General features: G+C 35.6%; 1 protein-coding gene across 1 annotated transcript in view; it reads left to right on the top strand.

The window, feature by feature from the left end:
* Positions 1-6,270: 6,270 nt before the first annotated feature.
* LOC121981569 (phosphoglucan, water dikinase, chloroplastic-like) overlaps positions 6,271-22,183 on the top strand; it is a 32,466-nt gene continuing 16,553 nt past the window's right edge. The window contains exons 1-13 of the mRNA XM_042534161.1: positions 6,271-6,608; positions 6,697-7,309; positions 9,888-9,968; positions 10,121-10,252; positions 10,464-10,589; positions 10,660-10,838; positions 14,638-14,722; positions 15,269-15,436; positions 15,714-15,766; positions 18,134-18,342; positions 18,451-18,569; positions 20,842-20,912; positions 21,011-21,128. Coding sequence (XP_042390095.1) covers positions 6,436-6,608; positions 6,697-7,309; positions 9,888-9,968; positions 10,121-10,252; positions 10,464-10,589; positions 10,660-10,838; positions 14,638-14,722; positions 15,269-15,436; positions 15,714-15,766; positions 18,134-18,342; positions 18,451-18,569; positions 20,842-20,912; positions 21,011-21,128 — 2,127 coding nt within the window. The 5' untranslated portion in view covers positions 6,271-6,435. The remainder of the gene's footprint in view (positions 6,609-6,696; positions 7,310-9,887; positions 9,969-10,120; positions 10,253-10,463; positions 10,590-10,659; positions 10,839-14,637; positions 14,723-15,268; positions 15,437-15,713; positions 15,767-18,133; positions 18,343-18,450; positions 18,570-20,841; positions 20,913-21,010; positions 21,129-22,183) is intronic.

Genomic DNA, 22,183 nt, shown 5'->3' with positions numbered 1-22,183 from the left:
TGTTAGGCAAAGGGGGAGAAGTAAAGTTTAGTTGGGAAAACCTAAAAATACCTTTGTGGTGGTGAAAATCCTAGCTCAATGGAGAGCATAAGTGTATTTATAAAGTCAGTATAAAAGAAACAACCTCAAATGATCCTACTCAATACACTCTAAGTGTACTAGTGTAATTATATAGTCAAGATAAACTAATTCCTAATTACACTACGACCTTCCAATGGTTTGTTCCTTTCCATTTTAGTCGTGAGCATCTTGATAGGTTCTTAAATAGCCTTATGGTAAAATTCTAACTCATTAGGGAGCTTAGGTGTAGGGGGAGCCTTGGGATAGGTTCCAATGCATGTTGCATTATTTTTGATTCAGCGGTGTAAGTCCAAGTGTATATCCTTGGCAACGTAAGTCCATTCGGCAGTGTAAGTCTAAATGTGTATCCTTGACAACGTAAGTCCATTGTTTTTAGTATTTTTATTTGCTATTTGTTTTCTCTAACTTAAACGTATTGTCAAACATCAAAAAGGAGGAGATTGTCGGAACAATCTCAATGGGTCCGTGCGACCATGTGTTTTGGTGTTTGAGCAAAGGGTTTAAGTTAGGTTCACCTTTATATTTGATATGTGTATGTGAGTGTACAGGTTTGCAGAATACACATATAACTCAGGTTGATGGTTTTGGGTCTGATAAAGGATGGAGCATCCGAGGGACCATAGACAAGGCGGCAAGTACAAGGGCCGAGGGAAGCGACTTTGAGGCATACGCGAAGGATGACATTGGGGACGAGCCGCGGGCTTGAATGCATCCGAGGGACGAGAGCCAAAGGAAGTAGGCTTGAAGGCAAGAGGTCAAAGCTACAACGAAGAGTCGAGTGAGTCGTAAGGGTGAGAGTCCGAGTGCTGATAGATTGTACTCGGGTGCCAGTCGACTGGTGGTTTCATTAGTTGACTAGTGTAGTCGACTAAGTAGTCAACTGGAAGCGAACAGAATGCTTCTGTTCACTCAACCAGTGTGGAGCAGTCGACTGGTATTTTTATCAGTCTACTAGTATCGAGCCATTGGGATGTAACGGTCGAATCTCCACAGAGGACAGTCGACTGGTAGACGGGATTTTTTAACCAGTGTCCTATATAACTAAGACTTGGTTATAGTTGACGAATAGAGGTGGTTAACGTCTATTAGTAGTCTATAAGTGCCCTAGCTTCTCAAGAGTTCTTGTGAGAGTTGTAGTGAGGTTTCTCCACTCATAAGGAGCTACGTGAGCTAGTCAAAACTTACCGAGGAGTCATCCACTGACGGATCGAGATCGTCCACCTTACGGACAACTGTGGAGTAGAAGCTTTATATTCGAACCACGTTAAATGGACGTGTATTGGTTTGCATTTTCTTATTGTCTTTAGATTACCTTTCTATTTATTTAGTATTAGATTTCCACTGCGCAACTAACGTTTTGTAGAAAAGAAAGTTGATTGGGGTGACCTAGCTATTCAACCTCTCTTCTAGCCGACCACAAGATCCCCTACAAAATCAACTCGTGATAGAATTAGGTGGGAGACAGTATAACCAATTTTTTACTGAATCTGTGAGTGAGAATGGAAATGCTCGAATGCTAATAGCTTCTTTTGATATGTCATGAGGTTTCAATCTAGAGCTCACCATATGAAGTTCCTATATATGTCTGTTGGGATCCTCTCCAAAAAGTCCATGAAACTTTGATGATAAATATATGATTCATCTAATTCAGAATATCAGATGTAGAATGACTAATCTGTTACATCTGGTGTCCAAAACTCTTTGAGAGTCCTTTCAGTGTTATTCGCCATGTTGCTTATCAAATCTGAGATCCTAATCACACACTGAAACACTGATAATAGACATCCACAGTTGTTCACGCAAGAGAGTTCTTGGTCTTACCTTGAAATATTGACACGAACAAAATCAAAAGACACAAAAAAATCTACAAGATAAAATGCATGTATAAATAAGATGAAATAATTAAGTCCTAACAACATTTTTGAATTTTGCGATCACCTAAGAAATAAAAATAAGGGAGAATAAAATCAAAAAAATAAAATAAAAAATACTAAAAATTGAAAAGGTGGTGATCTAAATGATGAAACTTGGCTAAAACATGTCTTTCTTTATGGCATAGCTGTGAGCATTACTCTCCTCGCCTCTTTCCTTCACCCTGTAAAGTTCCAGAGCAAAAGGAGATACTAACGGTTACGTCGACAGAAAAAAATAACAAAATAGAAAAGCAAGAATAAGAGAAAGATAAAACTAGTGTACAATTTAAAAATAAACTAGCACCATTAAGTTCTCCGACAATGACGCCAAAATTTTGATTGCGCGTCTGTCATATGCACAAATCAAAATTAACAATTTATAATCAATTGAACCTCCTTATCTATACTAAAGTAGTAGAGGACTCCAGGTCATCTCTCTCGTGGAACCACTAGTAGGACATTTACCTTCAGACGAAATCGAACAAAAGGATTTTGTTTGAGGTTTTTCTCTAATGCTAATGCAATAAACTAAATTCTAGTTAACCATCAATGATGAATTTATAACACATTGCCACCCTATGCTACGGACATCGTCATCAATAGAAAGAACATGTATCAAGAATTAATCAACAATTCTATCTAGCCATTGAAGCTCAACTTACACCACATTGTCACACTATGACACAAGAATCACCATCAATAGACATGATGAACACGCATATTAAGATAACAAAAACATGTATAAGATAAGTAATGCTCAAAATCAAATATGAAAATAAACTAAGTTAACCAAACCATAATTCAATAATCAACTCCAAAGACTATCCCCACTGTTACACGGAGGTCCGGAGATGGAACCACTAGCTCCGGTGGATAACGATGAAGATGTCGGGGATGTTTGCGTCGTTGATAGGAAACGGTGTGACTCTTCCTCGAAGCTGTGCCACTTCAGTGGAAGTTAAGCGAAAGACACAGAGGTGTTGTCCTCACTCGTCGACACTGTTTCTGCCCACACGAACCACACCAGCTTGAACATGTTGAATGGAGCCAAAGAAAGAATAGTACAATGGATTCTTTCACTAGAGAAGGATGGTGGACGACTGGAGCTTGCCAGATACACTCCTGCCTTTGCAAACCACGTTCACAAGGAGTTCTCAATTGTGCTCGGTGCTAGAATTCGGAAGCGACTTCGTCGGAGAAGAAAATGAATAACCGTTCCCTCCTCAAAATCCCCTGCATTCGCAAACCACGTTGTTAGGATGGAATCTGATTAGGTCAAAGTGGAGATGAGGGAACCTGCCTGAGCAGAACCACTCCGTTGAGAACCCAGGGATTAAGTGTTGTCGCCGTCCGAGATCTTTGTGCCTTCGTGAACCGCATCTACAAGATACGCACAGAGGGGGATGAGGGAATGGAAGGTCTCACTGAAGCTACTACTTTAACGAGAACCCATTGTTGAGGCCGCTGCTACTCACCAACGCCATCAGAACGTCGCCGTTGTTGCCTTTTAGAGAAGATCAGGAGAACAATTGAAAGGGGCATTAGGGAGAAGGAGAAGAAAATCAAAGCCACTAGAGGATAAAAATATCAAAAAAATAATATTAAAATAACATATCCAAATGTTGATTATTACTCACATTTCTGTATTTATACGGGTGGATGGGAGCTTTCCATGACACCTATAATATTCCAAATGGTAAAAAAACCTTTCAACAAAATCAATATAAAATTTGCTATACAACCATTTTAAGTAACAAAATTCAAGTCTATCATGCCGCGATGCGATGATAAAGTGTTAAGAAGTTTACTAAGGATTTATGATTTGAATCTTAATTATGATATGTTTAAAGTATTTTCTTTTCGTGAACTCGGAGGAATGCCGCCCACTATGAAAAATTTAGGATGTTGGATGTTGGGCAAATTTATTCAATCGGTGAACTCGGAGGAATGCCGCCCACTATGAAAAATAAGACCTTGACTTATGGAGAAGGATCTACTCGTACTTTTAAATTTATCCAATGGACACTTTTAAATTTATCAAATGGATGAAGATCATCCAATGGACCAAGATTGTCGAAGGCCCAGGCATCTCAATTAAAACAAAAAAAAAATCAAGTCTCTTATCTTTGGGATGAAAGTTTTTTTTATTCTCTCTTACTATGTTATTAGAGGTGTAAATGAGCCAAGCTGCTCGTGAGCTACTCGAAGTTCGATTCGATAAAAGCTCGTTTAATAAGGCTCGCTAAGATAAATAAACTAAGCTCAAGCTTCACAATATTCGGCTCGTTAACTCGTGAACATATTCGTTAAGCTCATAAATTAATTTTTAAATAAAAAAATAATTTTGATATTAAATTTATAGATTTTATACTCTATTTATGAAAAACATAGAGAAATATATTAAATTTATTTATTAGAATAAAATTATAAATTTTAACAAAGAATATTATAATTTTTTTAAAATATATAATTTAATTTTTAATGAATATTTAAATTTATAATTTATATTTATTAAACTCGTTTAGGCTCGATAAAAGCTCGAATAAGCTCGTGATTCATGAATATATTCGTTAAATAAAGCTCAAGCTCGGCTCGATTATAAATAAAATAAACTCAAATATCTAAGAGTTCGGTTCGACTCGATTCGATTACCCCTCTATAAGTTATATATTTTTCATGTTACTTCCTATAATCGAAGATATTATATTTTACTCCCGTAGTTAGTAAAGTCAAATATTATATTCATAATGTAAGAATTTTTCCATCCACATAAAAATATTTTTTCTAGAAAAATTAAATAAATAATTTGGTATTTTATACGCAGTATTTCCAACTAAATCAATATAATATAAGACAAAAATTAAAAGAATACTTTTTAATTCTAATCAACTCTTTATTTTCATTTATTATCAGATGAGCATTCCGTTTCGTCCTTTTACATTTTGTTTTTTAAAATTATTTTTATTTTTGATTTTATTATAACAACTATACCATCATAATTACTATATTCCGTAACTCATAAATAAATTATCTGTTATATCAATTATAAATAGTAAATATTATAATAGGATGAATATGTTCGCCACTAGTGTTCTCGACAATTCATTTCAGGATGAAGAGATAAATCGCGGACGATAACTAATATATAAAGAAAATATTTATCTCGATTTTATCAAGATTCGATCCCAGACTTAATGATGATAACATCTAAGGCTATAAATATCCTCAATTCCACAATTAAATATCTCATCAAATTTAATTAACTTACATTTAATTCTAACAAAAATTTAATAGAAATATAAATTTAAGTTCATACAAATACAAATATTTTATAAATTTAAAATTACAATACAGAGATACAAAACCATATTTAATTAATAAAATACATAACAATAAACTATAAATAATAAAAGTAACATGGAGAAGCTAAAATAAACCAAATTAACTACAATTTTTATTCACAGATTAAAATTGATGTTTTTTAATCATTTTTTTTCTCGATTGTTTTATATAAAAAATATTTCATAATAAAAATAAATAATATTTTTAAAATTTTAATGTAATGATAAAAATAGATTAAAGAAATGATATATATATAGGGAGAAATTGAACGTTATCGAACGTTTAATTTTTCGAATGTTTTCGAACGGTTAATTTTTCGAACGTTTTGGAACGATTTATTTTTCGAACGTTGGATTCCTCGACAATTAATTTTTCCAACGAACTCTTTTAATGTTTACATAGTTTGAATTTAATTAAATAAAAAAAAATAAAACAAAAAAATTGTCCAGACACTGATGTTAAAGGTGGGGCCCATCATATTAAAAAAAAAAAAAGGACAGCCCACTTTTTGTGGGCCCCACATCAAGAAATCACCAGACACAGATGTGTGTCCCGTGATTTCTATTACCCCATCAATGGGGGATATTTGGGGGTGGGGGATATTTGGAAAAATATCTCTTCCAAATATCCCACATTAAAGATGCTCTAAAGATCAATATATCAATGATATTCAATCCTACTCGTGCAATACAATTACTAGTATAATTTATTTATATCGATAATAGTCATGATTTTATAATTATTATTATAATATAAAGTAGTTGGACTTTTTTTCTCTTCATCAATATAAATAATAATAATTTTAATTTGAATAAATATTTTTGGATTGATAATTTGGTACTTTACGGGTAGACAAGTATCCCGTGACTACGGTCGCTCTCCGCCTCTGGTCTCCAGTCGGCTAACTCACTTGCTTTCTCCACGATAACTCGAAACGTACTCGACCAATCCACAGTCGCACTCTCTCGCGCTCTCCCTTCTCTCCCCTCCTCCCACTTTCCCAGGTCTCTCCGTTTCCCACGCCTTCCTCACCGTCCATTCCGCTTATAAATACCCTCCACCTTCTTTCGATTTCCGATCTACCCCCAACTACATCGCCATGGCCTCTGTCCGCCCCTTCAACACTCTCCTCCGATCCCCTTCCCACCCCCCGCCCTCCTCCCTCATGGCGGCGCCTTCTCGCGGCCTTCCCTTCCCTCGCCGATCTCCTCCTCTTCGTCACCCTCCTCGTCCCTTCTACTGCCGCTCTGCCGCCTCTACATCCGTCGAGAGGTGAGCCCTTCATCCTGCACCGGAAAACGAAAGGCAAGTTGCGATAAAGGCTTACGGCGAGCGGCCCTTGTTGGTTTTTTATCTGCAGGAAGGAGGAGAAGAAGAGGGATTCTGGCGAATCGGGGGAGCGGAGGAAGATCCGCATCCGCGTTCTGCTCGCTCACCAGGTCAAGTTCGGCCAGCACGTCAGCGTCGTCGGGTCGACTGAGGAGCTTGGATCGTGGGAGAAGCACGTGGCGATGGAATGGACGCCCGACGGATGGGCCCGCGACCTGGAGGTTCGAGGCGGCGAGTCGGTGGAGTTTAAGTTTGTGATCTCGTCGGGAGGGAAGAAGGATATGGTGTGGGAGAGAGGAGAAAACAGGGCGCTGATGCTTCCTAAGGATGGGGGTTTCAGTATGGTTTGCCGCTGGAACGAGACGGGTGAGGCCTTGGAATTGCAGAGGATTGCTGCAGCAGAGGAAAGTGAAGAATTATACGGTGGGGATGGTAAGGAGTCTTTGGTTGAAATCGGTGGTTTGGACACGGAGGCGGAAGCGAGCCCTTTCGTCGATCAGTGGCAAGGCAAGGCGGCATCATTTATGCAATCCAACGAGCATAGGAGCAAGGAGACGGAAAGGGAATGGAGGACCGACGGTCTTGATGGTGTTGCTTTGAAATTGGTTGAAGGTGATCGATCTGCTAGGAATTGGAGGCGCAAGGTACATATTCCTAAATCAGCATTGCCTACTTATACTTTCTTCGATCAGCCAGCCATTTACGATTCTTGGTGTTAGAAATCATATGTTCATTCATTGCTAGTTTTGCTGGTTATTTAAAGGAGAATAGAATGCCCATTTCTCTCTTGACTATTCAACAACAAAGTGAAACAAAAGTGAAAATGCTGGAAAACAAATGGAAATATCTATTCCTTTTAGAAGGAACTGATTATTTGAAGTATTCTAGATTAACTAGGTATTGAATGATTCAAATAATCAAGGTAAAGTAACCATCCTTACTGATATTGAATTTTTTAACTTCAACTTCAATTATATTAGTTCAGTCTATAAATAATAATTTTAAATTATTTGAATTTCTTTAGGAATATAAATTCATAGTTACTAAATGTATCAACACGGTCAAAATATAATTTAAATATTTTAATGCTATGAGAACTTTAGTTGGAAATATATTATTATTTTTCAAAAATTTGGGTTTCATAGTTTTCCAATCAAATCACTTATATTATCAGTATTTGAAACTAACTTTACAAAAAGAAAATAGTATTATTTAGGATATGTAATTATCATTAATCAAATACTATTAAATGTTATTATTGTTCAAAAATCCATTGACTAAATTAATAATTTGATTTATAATTTTTAGTTAAATATTCAAAAACATTGGTAGAACGGTAGATTAGGATATGCCATATCGTCATACAAATTATTCTTTTCGGAGGAAGAAGACAATCCATCCAGCAACACTTACCAAGCTGGGCAACCGGTGTTGGCCACAATGAGCATTGACTCAGCTAGGTGGCACGTGGCCTTGCTAAGAGGCTATAATATCTTTGTTGCTGTACATTACTTCAGGCTTACAGCTCGTAGTTTCATAAGTGATCCTTTGGATGGTATTAGTAGTTGAAATCAAAACCTTCTTTTTTTCTAAACAATGAAATAGTTGGAAGAATAATTGAAATATCTGTGTATTCTCCCTCTAATAATAGTTTGAGAGGGAAAGAATACTGTGATAGAGAGGACAAGGGAAGCCTACCACATCCTGGCCTTCTCTTTGTACTCAAAATTTAAAAAGAAGCCCTACCACCCATAGACCATGTACAAACATATAAAGGGCAGCCCGCCAATGCAGGTTCGTGGAGAAGGGTTGAACCATATTGGATTTATTATACACAGCCTTATCTTGCATTGCAAGAAGTTGTTTTGTGACTCGCATCCGTGACCACAAGGTCAGGTGACAGTAATTTTATCGTTACGCCAAAGTTCCCCTTCAGACCATGTACAAACATGTATAGAGGAATAAAACACACGAACACCCTCATATTTGCTGAATTAAACATGACAAAAACAGTGGAAATTGGATATTTAGGAACAATAACAAACTCAAAATTAATTCAGTAAATCTCATTGCAATATGCAAAAGGAATCAAAAGTTGGAGAATTCATAAAGTGAAGATGACGCAATAGAGGATAAAATGTAAGGAAAATAGTGAGCATTTAGTGGTGGGGTGATAAAAGGGGAAACAATTGAACAATTGACAGATAGGGAGAGAGAGATGATGTCATCTTATATGGATGATATGTAGGATGATAATTGGTTATTTGAACCATAGATTCATTGCAGATTTGGCAAAAGTATAGAGGGGCAGCTGTTGAACATAGCTTTATATATATATATAGATTGGTGGCACTTCCTTTATCGAGCTTCTTCTCGTTGGCTCTTTCATCAGCGAGTCCTTCCTCTTTGCTTTCATCCTTGACGGTTATCACAGTGGAAGTTGGGAATGAAGCTTAAAGAGCTCTATTAGTTGTCTTGTTTTTTTGTGTGTGTTTCTTCCCCAATCATATCAGTATCTGCTCTTAACTATAATGATTCGGATCAAGCAAAAACCTTTTAAAGAATTGGTACTGTGGTACTTATGGTACCCATTATGAAGCATGCTGGAGTAACATACCATATCTTTGACTAAATGTAATAGAAGTTCCTACTTCCAATTTCTAGCATTCAAATCTTGCTTGAACATCACTTAGAAGGCAATAAGGCACATCATCCTCTAAGGTGGATAGTGCCTTTGGGTTCTATGCAAGGGTTGGACTGTTTGAATATTCATATTGCTATCATTAGGTCCATTATTTAAAGCCCAATTCTCATGGTACCAAGTTGTATCTACTGGGACATGCCCTTCATGCTTTATGGAACTGCAACTAATGAGACAAGATGACGTCTAAAGCAATTCAAAAGCTTTCTTCTATTCATATTTCCATTGTTTGCCTCTATTTCTGATATACTTGTTGACCAGGGATAGAAGGAAGCGTGACAGTTTTCTTCTAATTGGATGAAATCTGTGCATAAATGGGTGTAGGCAAGTATAGAACATTATCAAAAGACAGTAAACTTTATGATGGAAGTGATAATTTCCTTTCTGAATTATCTGCATGCAGAGGTTTAGACGGTCTCTTTACATTCTTTGTCTTCATTTCCTTTCCTAACAAGTTTAAGGACTAAGGACTCAAGGTTGTAGTTTCTGTGATTATCTTGTAAATATTGTTCCTTCTGCAGCTAGAGGTTGTACGAGAACTTTTGACAGATATGGATGGGAATCGCTTGGAGGCCCTGGTATATGCTTCCATTTATCTGAAGGTATTTCAAGCTTTTCTTATTCTGCAAATATAATGCTTCCTATATCTTGCATAAAGCAACTACTGCCATGTAGCATGGCTAATTGCCAATTGGTAGAGTTGTTTCTCTTATAACTTGTTCAAGCAAAGATAACTGACTTATCTGCCTCTCAGTGGATCAATACTGGGCAGATTCCTTGCTTTGAAGATGGTGGCCATCACCGACCAAACAGACATGCAGAGATCTCTAGGTTCATCTTTCGTGAACTTGAAAGGATAAACTACACGGAGAATGCATCAGCTCAGGTTATTCTAGTCATTGTTTTAAGAAGTGGATCCCTTTACATTCTTGTTTTATGTTTATTCCTAGAAGAGTTATAATTGACTAATTAGAAGTTTTATCCAGAGACATCACATGAGAATATTGGATCATTATGTTTGTTTGTAACTATGATTCCATGTAATTTTTAATCTTTTTTCTGTGATTGTGACTCTCCTGCAATGTGGGCATTGACAGGATGTACTAGTGATTAGGAAGATACACCCTTGTTTGCCTTCATTTAAGTCAGAATTTACTGCTTCTGTTCCTCTAACACGTATACGTGATATTGCTCATCGAGGGGATATTCCACATGATCTAAAGGTTGGTTCTTTGTGTTTTTGGTGGAATTGCCTTTATTGACTTCATGTACTAAAACCTCTTGAGTTCACAGCAAGAAATAAAACATACAATTCAAAACAAGCTTCACAGAAATGCTGGTCCAGAAGATTTGATTGCCACAGAGGCAATGCTTGCTAGGATCACCAAGACACCTGGAGAGTACAGCGATGCATTTGTAGAGCAATTTAAGATATTTTACAATGAGTTGAAAGATTTCTTCAATGCTGGGAGGTTAGCATTATCATGTATTAAAATACTGTGTTTCTCTTGCATATGTGCTTTCAAGTTTGAAATGCATTCATTACACTTTCTAATGACAAGACATGCCACTTGGCCCAACTAGAGTTGCACCTCTGAATTTGGTATGGACAGTTGCACCCAGCTGATCCACATGAGTTAAGATTAAATACTCACTAATTGGCTTTGGGGCTCGTAGGAACAGATTTCCAATTGTAGGTTAGAGTACATTGACTGCTTTATTGGTTAGTGTGGTTTGACACTATTGAGATTTGAGTAATGTGATATTTTTGGCATATTCCCTTCATTCACTTTCCTAGGAAACTACTTTTATTTTCTTTGCTCTCTTAGAAGGTCCATAAATTTTGAGAGTTTTCTTCTACACTTCATCTCGACTTCATTGTCTAGTACTGTCTAGCAATTGGCCAGTCAACTAATTACTATTCTGACTTGATTCAGGTAGAGAAGAACTCATCTACTATAATTATTTGTTTCATTTCAACATTTATCAAGTAAAATATGTGGTAATCGCATTTGAGATTTTCTATTTGCTTCTTGTTTTAATGGATGACCAGGCTTGTGAGTGTATTGGAATTATAGGTTGTAGACTGAGATGTTATCCAGAAGGGGAGCCTTGGCGCAACGTTAAAGTTGTTGCCATGTGACCAAAAGGTCACGGGTTCGAATCCTGGAAACAACCTCTTGCAAAAATGAATGCAAATCAATATATGATTGAATAGTCATGTACAAGTTGGTCAGTTAGTATGGTTCAATTGTTTTAGAAAAAAGAGTTAGTAGTGGTATTGTATCATCATCATTCATCATCTTCATGAAGTTGTGTTTGTTCCAACTATTTTTGGTCAATTACTTGAATCGTATCCTTTGATTGAGCTCTATGCAAGAGTATATTAAATTGATTAAATCTAATTTTTTTAATCATCATTTGAGCAATCTCTATCTAAGCTACGTTAACCTTTTATACATGGAGCTTTCTCGGAGCTCCCATTGTGGACGTGGTGACACGGAGGGAGCTCCTTCAATTTCTTGAAGGAGCGGCTCCGCGTTGACGGAACCACTCCTTCAATTTTTTTAATTAAAATGATTTTTTAAATATTTGTTTATAAAAAAATATGCTGTTGAACAACAGCTAACAGTAAAAATTTATTGATTTTTAATTTAAAAAAATCTATAAATACATCTCCAATCTCTTTTTTTTTTCATTTATCTTATCATCCTCTCCACTCTACTTCTTCTTTCTTCCTTTCATTCTCTATTTGTATTCGAGATGGATGAAAATTTCAATACTTCTTTTATAAATTTTTTGAATTCTTCAAATGCAGAAGAAAATACATCTTAAAATACTCGCATTCCTCCAAATGTCCAATATCCTTATTTTTTTCTCTCACACACAATACCCTCCAAATTTTTAAAATATTTCATATGTTCTACAATATCCTTCAAATTTCTCAAATTCCCAAAATTCTCAAAATTTTTTGACGAATCCAAGTAACACCGCCCCAATTCCAATTGGTATGCATCCAGCCCAAGATTGGTCAACACGGGCAACCAATTGTGATGTCTTCTCTATCTTACGTATTTTCTCCTCAACCATCAGTCATGCTTTCGAATGAATCAAGAAGGGCTACTATTGACCCATCTATCAGCGACAAAGAATCTCTAACGCCATCATCTGTTCCAACAACTCAGTGGCCACCACACTCATCACAAGAAGAGTGTGAAGTTGAATCGGAGAAAGATGATTCAAAATGAAGATTTTGGTCTCTCAATGACGACGTGGTCCTTGCGAAGTCATGGACAACTATCAACATCGACGCAGTCACAAGCTTTTTGAAAATATATAGCTGATTACTACAACAATCATTGGCCCACTGGAACTATGACGAGAAGCTATCAGCTAAAATCACATTACTATAAGTTTGCGCCGATAGTAAATGAATTTCCAACCTTTAATATTTTTATTCTCATAGTCAACCCATATATCCGACCTCATCTAATGGGATAAGGTTTGGTTGTTGTCGTCGTCGTCGTCATTGTCAAAGCAGTTGGAGTGACGAGAATGTGTTGGAGAATGGACTGGATATGTGGAAAGCCAATAACAATAACAAAGACTTCAAGTATATATATGCGTGGAGGGTTCTCAGAGAATATGAGAAATATGCTCCACAATCAACTCATTACTCTAGCAAGAAGGCAAGGACATCCAAATTAAGAGGGAACACTTTAACATCAAATCCATATGCGAGTGTTGATGTGGATGACTTTGAAGTCCACATTCGTTCGATAAGGCAAAATGCAGCGAAGTGGAAGGGCAAATCTAAAGTTAGAGAGGGTGATACAATGGAACAAAGCATTGACAAAGACTGATAAGATATTAAAGAATATCAAATGTAAAAATGGCTTTGCGGGAAGCCGAGATTTTTGATAAGGGTTATGAAATTCTTATGAAAGATATTAGTGAGATGACACAGGACAACTTCATATACATAAGAAAATGATTGAAAAAATTAAAGAGAGACGTCCTGATGTAGATGTGTTTAAGTTTATTTTTATATATTATTATAATGTATCTCTTTTTATTTGATGTACTCTAATATTTATGTATTTTTTTAATTATTAATGTTATTCCATGTTAGCAATTTATGGATTTAAATTTTATAAAAAATTAATTATATATAATGTAAAATATGAAAAAAAGATGAGAAATATATATAATGAAAAAGTGTGGGACTATAAAGGAGTTGTTAAGAGTTTTTTTTTTTTGTTGATAGTGGAGAGATGTGTGAGATTTTTTACTTTTGACGCAACATGGATGTGGCAACGAGGGAACTCTCCAAGAGCTCTTAGGACTGGATGCTCTAATAATTTCACATCATAATGTTTGTGAATTTTCAAATTGTTGATCATGTTGAGTTGTGAAGCGGAAGGTTAATATAAAAAATCATTAAACATGTAAAAAGAAATCTAAAGTATGTTAAAAATAACTTGCTTCATTTTAAGTAGTTTTGATATAGAAGTATGTAAAATAATGAATGAAACTATTCCATTTAATAGAATAATAATAGGCTAGATGGAAATTGACATTGAATCATAACAAAGTATAAATGTTAATATCTTTTATATATTGATGGCAATGCTCAAATTATTTTTCATTTCATTCCATTAAGAATTAAAATGAAATGAGCAATAGGAAATTTCATTGTCAAATGACTTGGCATAAAAAAAATCATTCTCTCAAATGGAAGAGCACTTTGATGTGATTTGACTTAAATCATCATCATTTTTGATATTATTATCATTATGTGTGTCAATGTTATGAGACACATTCGTCTCATCTTGGTGATTAGTCAATTTTGTATCTATGAGACGAAATTTTTCTTCTTTTGTGTTATCATTAATGTTGAGATTTCACTTTCTTTGAACTTTGTATTTCTATTAAATAACATATAATCTATTCCGTGTTCCTTGATAATGATTTTGATTTAACTTCTAATATATTGGGTTAAATTTTGATGAGGTAGATTTTTTTTTCAATTGATCAAGTTCAACTTTTAATGGGTTTTCTTTTTGATTTATATAGTATGTAAAATAAGATTTGTATCAAATCATGTGAATCAAACTAAATCATTACAATTTTTTTCATTTTTGGATGTGCCATATGATATAAATAGTGAATTGCATGATTTTGACAACTATGCTCATACTATTTTAACTGAATCACTTAACAGGAGTTCTTCTCCACAAGTTGATCTCTATTAAACTAATTGTTTTGCAGTCTTACTGAGCAACTGGAGTCAATCAAAGATTCTTTAGAAGATAATAGCTTACAAGCTCTTCATATGTTTTTGGATAGCAAAAAGGTAATTTAATTTCTCTTGACATACTCAAACATCATCACTCATTAGTCATATGCTTTTCATTCTTTGAAAAGCATGCCACCAATAATCATGTTATCCACAAAACTTGATTAATTTCTAGATGTTTCTTTCCCCTTAAAGTTCATGATTTTTCAATGTCAATTGGTTTTAATGACATACAATCCGTCACAACACATTGATCAAGTTGAAAGTTTTTTTTAAGTTTTTATAGAATTTGCTATTATTTCAGTGTTTAGTATGGTGTTATGTGGTAACTTTAACCAATGATCTAACATAACACTATCAAGGTCTGATGACCTGATCATGAGTTTTTCGTACCTTGATTTGCTATCATTTCTTATTTATATGTTAATAAGTAGTTTTTTTTTTCTTATTTTAAATTTCCTTTGCTTAACTTTGATGAATTTCTTGTACTTTGTCCATTGAAGTACATGGATTAAATCACACATAAGTGATCCCCATCATTTTCCATATGTTCATCGTTGCTTTATCTTTATCATAATAGTAAACCTATTTGACATGTTGCAGAATTTAGAGAAATTACAGGAAGAAGAATGTTTTATTGAAAATGGAGGGGTTGAGTCACTCCTGGAAACTTTACAATCTTTGACTAATATAAGGTCACTTCTGCTGAGAGGACTTGAAAGTGGTCTGAGAAATGATGCTCCTGATACTGCTATTGCAATGCGGCAGAAGGTACATGCCACTTGATCTTATATGTAAACTGTGGCATAACTAGCATATAAGTTGTATTATACATCTCTCCAGTCTTTGTCAGTTAATTATCTAAATTATAGCAAATAAATTACAATACTTGTATTCTTATCACTTCTCCACATGTACCCAATGCTTATGAATCCTTTTCATTTTCATGCATTAAAATGAAAATGCATTTGAGAGTTTGTTAATGCATGGTATTGCACTCTTTCAAGTTGTAATCAACTATTTGTAATAAAAGTTCACTGTTTTGTAGTGGCGTCTCTGTGAGATTGGCCTTGAGGAATACTCTTTTGTTATTCTCAGCAGGTAATAGCTTAGATTTAATCTAGTCACAGTTCTTATTTAAAACTTAAAAGCAATTTGATATGACTCATTGTCTTTTAGTTTGACAATTTACTTTTCTGGTGATTCTGTCTGTGTTGTAGTACATGTTTGCCTTTACACTTTGTTTTCACGTATGTTTTTTTCTTGAAATTGAAGTATAGCTGTGCAAATGTTTATGACCTTAGGCAGGCTCATACTTCTTTGCTAGTGTTGTCGTTGCCACACCCCATATAAGCAGTATGCGCATCTTCCATCTAGTTTCTTGTTCTGTTTGAAAATTTTCACTAAGTGCGTTCAAGTTTGCCACAGCATGGTTAGAGGACGACAACATTTTTATGCTTAATCCTTATTGTTATTGGTTTACAATGTGAATAAACTTGACATTTTACCTATATCATCTTTAAAAGATTATAGTTCTATTTATCAAAGCTAATAACGTTTTCTTGTCTTCTGTCTCTCTTTTCATGGTAACCAAAAAAAAAACTCACTGAAAGTTAAACATAGAACTACCCAAGTTATACATACTTGCCACCATGTATAACTTGGTAGTTCTATGTTTAACTTTTAGTGAGTTTTTTTTTGTTACCATTCCAAATTGTTATCCTAAGACTTCAACTATAGGCCTATGAGATACTAATAAGCTTGTTTCTGAGTTCCACTGATGCTGTAGCATGTTACTGTTGTTTGCACCATATTAGTGTCATGTATATTGATCGATGCTCGAACAGCCTAGTTTCCAGCTAAAACTAGCTATTCTAAATGTAACCACGTCATTTAAATATTCACAAGTTCTTTCTAAAACTTTGGGTCAACTACAACATGTAACTTGTTTGATCTTCTTAATGGTCTAACCTATATGGCTTAAGAACTATACTGGAAGTTTAAGAGAAAATCCAAGCAATGAAGCAATATAGTGACATGAAATAAAGAGAAGTATAGCAGTTTTTTAGAAGTAGAGCAACTAGCTACAATAGTTTTAGTTGTTGCATTAACTATATTGGGCATTTGATGCTAAATCTGGATTTTGATCCTTCAATTTTTGCATTTGGATGGATGATGATGGATAAATAATAATAATAATAACATAGACTTTGATATTTCTTACCAAAATGTGATACAGATCACGAACATCCATGCATAAAGATCCAAATGCAACAATTTACACAGAAACCTCAAGATGAAAAAAAAACATGGGTGTGGGAGAAGAATATCCTACAAAGGGTGATGATGGTGATTCACTCCTCTCTAGGCTGTACTAGAGTTTTGGAGCCTCAAGGATGCATCACAAATCTATTTATATGCTTCTCAAATCCTAAATCACACACTAAAGATCCAAATGCAACAATTTACACAGAAACCTCAAGATGAAAAAAAAAAACATGGGTGAGGGAGAAGAATATCCTACAAAGGGTGATGATGGTGATTCGCTCCTCTCTAGGCTGTACTAGAGTTTTTGGAGCCTCAAGGATGCATCACAAATTTATTTATATGCTTCTCAAATCCTAAATCACACACTAAAGGTGAAACTCTAATAGTATAAAAGAACTTAAGCTGTAGTTAGAGCCCAATGGGTCCACTGCCATGGCAAGTTGCTTCACTTTGCTGATTGCAATTGTTGGCTTGACATGATTAAGCCTCCAACGTTAGTAGCATAATAGATTTTGTCTTGACACATTGACTCTCTGAAGGTAAAAAGTGGTCTCATCCCTTAGGGTTTGCAATGGACAAGCCTATCTTGATGCCTTGATTAATTTCCCAATAGCTTTACATATTTAATTCCTAGGTTCAGAAGTATAATAGCTCATCTTCTTATGGATGAACAATTCTCTTTTTTTTTTCAACTAGGGAAGGAAAAAATTTGGAAAAGAAAGAGAGTAGGTAAAAAAATTCATATGAAAAGGCCCATCCAAGTGGCTCTTAGAGTTGTCATCCAAGTGGATGGATGGATGAAGGAAGGAAAAAAATTAACGATGAATCAGGAAAAAATAATCAAGGAGAAAAAAAATTAAGAGAGAAAGAAATAGGGAAAGGAATTTAAATTAGCTATCTAAAAATAAAAAATAGAAATGAAAAATAAAATAAAATAAATAAATGGAGGACACCATGAGGTCTTGGCTTCCTCCACCACATCGTGGATTGCAACTTCCTCTGCGACCTCACGGATCGTGGCTTCCTTTGCAACCTCACGAGGTCGCCACGAGGTCACGGCGGCCTCGTTACTCCGGTGCTCATTGACCAATGGAACAATAGATTCCGCCCGTGCCGACTAGCACACCATGATATTTTATACCATGCTATTGCCATCTTTAGTTCATGTTGTGGTTAATTTTTTCAATTTTCACTTTCCAGGTTTGTTAATATTCTGGAAGAGATGGGAGGATCGTCTTGGCTTGCTGATAATGTAGGATCTAAAAATATCAGTCCTTGGGCTCATCCACTTGTTGCCTTAAACATTGGTTTACGCCAAGTTGGCCTTTCTGGTTGGAAGTTAGAGGAGTGCAATGCTATACAGAATGAGCTTCTGTCTTGGCTACAAAAAGGCATATCTGACAAAGAAGGTATTTTTAATTCTGTTGTGTATTTGGTTTAGAGTTGCGTTTTTCTTTCTCTTTCCCTTAATACTTACTGAATACTTTACCTTCTGTTGCCTATTGATTTATCATTAGGAAGTGAGGAAGGAAAGTACATTTGGTCACTGAGACTCAAGGCTACTTTAGATAGAACAAGAAGGTTAACAGAAGAATATTCTGATGCACTTTTACAAATTTTCCCTGATAAAGTGCAGGTTTGATATTTATTAATCACTTTTGTGTAATTTTGAATTATTATTTCTCAATGGGTTAACAGTCAAGATATACCTGCTTCTTTCCTGCAAAATCTTTTTATTTTCAAGCTGATCAGGATTTAAGTGAAGAATCATGTGCATGACCAACTTAAGATGGAACAATCTCTCCATGCATATCCTTTCACTTTCTAAGTTCCAACACTCTTTGATCAGTGGTGCCACACTCATTTCTTGCTCTCTATCAATGCACATCCCTTCTATCCTTTTCTACTTTTATTAATACTGTTTGCTGTCATGGTTTATACTTTATAATATTGTTTCATGCCAATCGGTATGGGTGAGGCATCTCATTCGATCTGTTGACCAACATGCGAAACTCTTCAAGATGAATGAAATTTGTCCTTGACAGCCCAAGTGATAGCCAAGGGTTCACTCGAGGATGGCCACTACTGTAGGTGCGGGAGGTTTCCCCAAAATAAAGGTTAGGTAGAGGAGGAAAACAAGGTTGTGCCAAGCATCCACTAGGCTTTTGTGGGGGTTTATGAAGATGGCGATGTGACATACGAGGATGACAGCAATTGTAGGAGGTTTCCACAAGATGTAAACTCTATGGAGGAGGACAACTAGGCTATGTCGTGCATCCCTTAAGGCTTTCATGGGCTTTACAATGGTGGCAATACGACAACGACTTTCAAGAGGCGATGTTTCTTGAGGTTCCTGATTGGTCCGTGAGGACTTTCATGGGTATGCAACTACTCCTCCGTGTAAGTCTCCTCTGCCTAAGATTGGCACTTGACACAACCATCAGTTATTGGCACCTAACATAGCTGATATGTTTTGTTCTGTGCGGGATTGAAACTCTGGCTCGGAATGAGATTTCAAACATTGCTTCCTATTATTTCTTCTCTCCCTGTTCTTAGATCTAAACAGTGATTGCACATTCCCCATGGTCTCTATCACTCAACGACATGATCTTAATGCCTTCCATAGTGCATCACCTAGACATGCAGTACCAATGGATCAGATGCTTGCCCTGCTACTCGTTCTTCAGGTGGCCCTCCCTAACTGTAGAATTCCCTTTCAGCTATTCTTCATAGCCTCCTGTCAAGTTCTTAAACTTTGAGAAGTTCATTTCATTTGGCACCTTCCTCCAGAACTCTTTAATCTAGAGTAGTTTATTTTTGGTTGGCACCTTAGTCTCTGTAAAATCTGTTGTGTACAAGAATACGATTGGTTGGTTTATCCTGGAAAAAGTATACTGCTTACTTCCTCATGGCTTACATGTCAATCCCTTTTGTTGCCATTTCACGTTGTCAATGAAACACAAAATCACTTATTTTTCACCTGTTCATGTGTTAGTTTCAGTTGGTCATTTACCAGATTGCCCTCACTATCTCTTGGGAAGAGATGCCAATGCCACTATGGCTTTAAAAGTTTTTTGCACTTGATGAGAGGCGGCTTAATCTTGGATGCACTAGGTTTGTATGAAATAAATATAAATGAAAGGCTTAGAAACATGCTTGCCGAGCACAATATTCAACTGCTTCTAATAAACCTCCTAATGACATGCTTCACCTGGATACCGTTGTCATTTTATTAGAAAATTTCTTTTTTTGTACTTTTTTGGTCTCCAAATGTACAGTGTACATCCTTCTTTAAATATCACTCTCTCTTATCCTTGTACACATTTGTATATACTTTCTTAACAATATTTGTGAGGCAGACTCGATTACCTTTCTTTCATAAAGAGAACATTGATAGTAAAAACAACTTTTTGTTTGTGGTCCTAACTAACATGATCCAAATTATAATGAAATGTGCCCGAAGTGACTTGTATCACCTTGTGGTTTAAGAAGTGATTTCTTCCAGATGAACTATTATCATGTTATTCATGCTTGCATATTCATTGATCTTCTGCAAAAAAATACATTTTAGGATTTATTCAAGTAACTACTTTACTCTTCGGGAAAGCTCCATTTTTTGTTCCTACTAAACATGCTTATGAATGTAGATTCATCCTTTTTCCAAATTTTGTTCAGTTTTTTGCATCCTTGTGCAATTTATTATGTTTCAGAAAATGTGTAATGTTCTTTATGCAAAATCTCATTGGCAGCAGGACACTCAGGCTACCAGTTTAATATCATAATCTTTGTTTGCACTTTTCCTTCATTGCCTTTATCTTGGTTCTACTCATATCCTAAAAAGGTTTGCTGATGTTTGATATTTAGAGCTGAGCTACTATTTAAAACTTTTAATTCTTTTTTATCTGCAGAGGCTAGGTCAAGCACTTGGAATCCCTGAGAACACTGTAAGGACATACACCGAAGCAGAAATCCGTGCAGGGTATTGCCTTCTTAAAGCTTGAGTCTTCTTTTAATCCAAAATATCTACAAGTTTAATTTTAGCTGTTTTAGTTCTTCATTTTTTTTGTTTTTGTTCAGTGTTATATTTCAGGTGTCTAAGCTCTGCACCCTTCTTCTAAAATCTGTACGGAATGCATTGGGATTCTCAGGTTGGGATGTTCTTGTCCCTGGAGTGGCTCATGGGACCCTTTTGCAGGTATTAAACATTACTTATTAGGATGATATAACATTTGTATGAAACATGTACGGGGAATAATTATTAGGAACAAATCCCTATAATTACAAATCAAATTGTAACTTTACATAAACACCCATGGTAATCCCCTCAAGTTTTTTTATATATATTATAGAGATTTTATTAGAGATATATATCCAACATTAAGCCCTCTTAACGATTTGATCAACATATATGCTAACTAACTGAAACTAACAAAAGATATGATCTCATTAGATTGTAATTTTGTTTAATGAAGCGAACAACAATTTCTATATGCTTTATCCTTTTATGGAACATGAGATTTGAAATTATATGTATCGCAACTTGATTGTCACAATACAACTTTATTGGCTAAATAGGTGAGCATCCCAACTTGGAAAAGATGTTTTAACTCAAATGAACTCACACATTGTTAAGACAGTATATTTTGCCTTTACACTCGACCTTGCCGCTGCTGTTTGCTTGGAAATAAGATGCATCCTAAGTGGACAAGATATTCACATGGACACTGTTTTTTTTCATTTGGGAGTTTGCCTAATCTGCATTCGAGTATCCCATAATCTGAAAATGATCTCGATCTTAAAATAAGATATCTTTTCCATATCAATTTTCACCTATCATAGGATCCACATGGCTACTACCCAGTGACCATGACATGGACTATTTGGAAATGGTTGGTTACACTAACAATAAATGAGATGTCAGGTCTATGTCTAGTTGTGAGACAATTCAATTTTTCCATCAACAATTGTATTTCCAAAGGTTGACTCCCCTTGCCTTAGGCTATAGGAGTATGTACTACAAGGTTCTAAAATTCCCTAAGCGCTAGTCGGGTGTTAGACCGACGCCTAGTGCCTAGGCCGCCTAGGCGGGAACTAAGCGCCGCTAGACGGATTCTTCGGCATCAACATAATTTACATAATGATTCACATATTATAATAACTCTAGTATAATAACATCAAATTTAAAATGAGTTCAAAATTACAAAAAAAGGGCAGCCGGTGCACAAAGCTCCCAACATGCGGGGTCCCAGG

This window comes from Zingiber officinale, chromosome 5A (genome assembly GCF_018446385.1).
Source record: "Zingiber officinale cultivar Zhangliang chromosome 5A, Zo_v1.1, whole genome shotgun sequence".
In the NCBI taxonomy this organism is placed as follows: domain Eukaryota; kingdom Viridiplantae; phylum Streptophyta; class Magnoliopsida; order Zingiberales; family Zingiberaceae; genus Zingiber; species Zingiber officinale.
The sequence above is the reverse complement of the archived record's forward strand: the minus strand, read 5'-3'. Positions and strand labels throughout refer to the sequence as shown.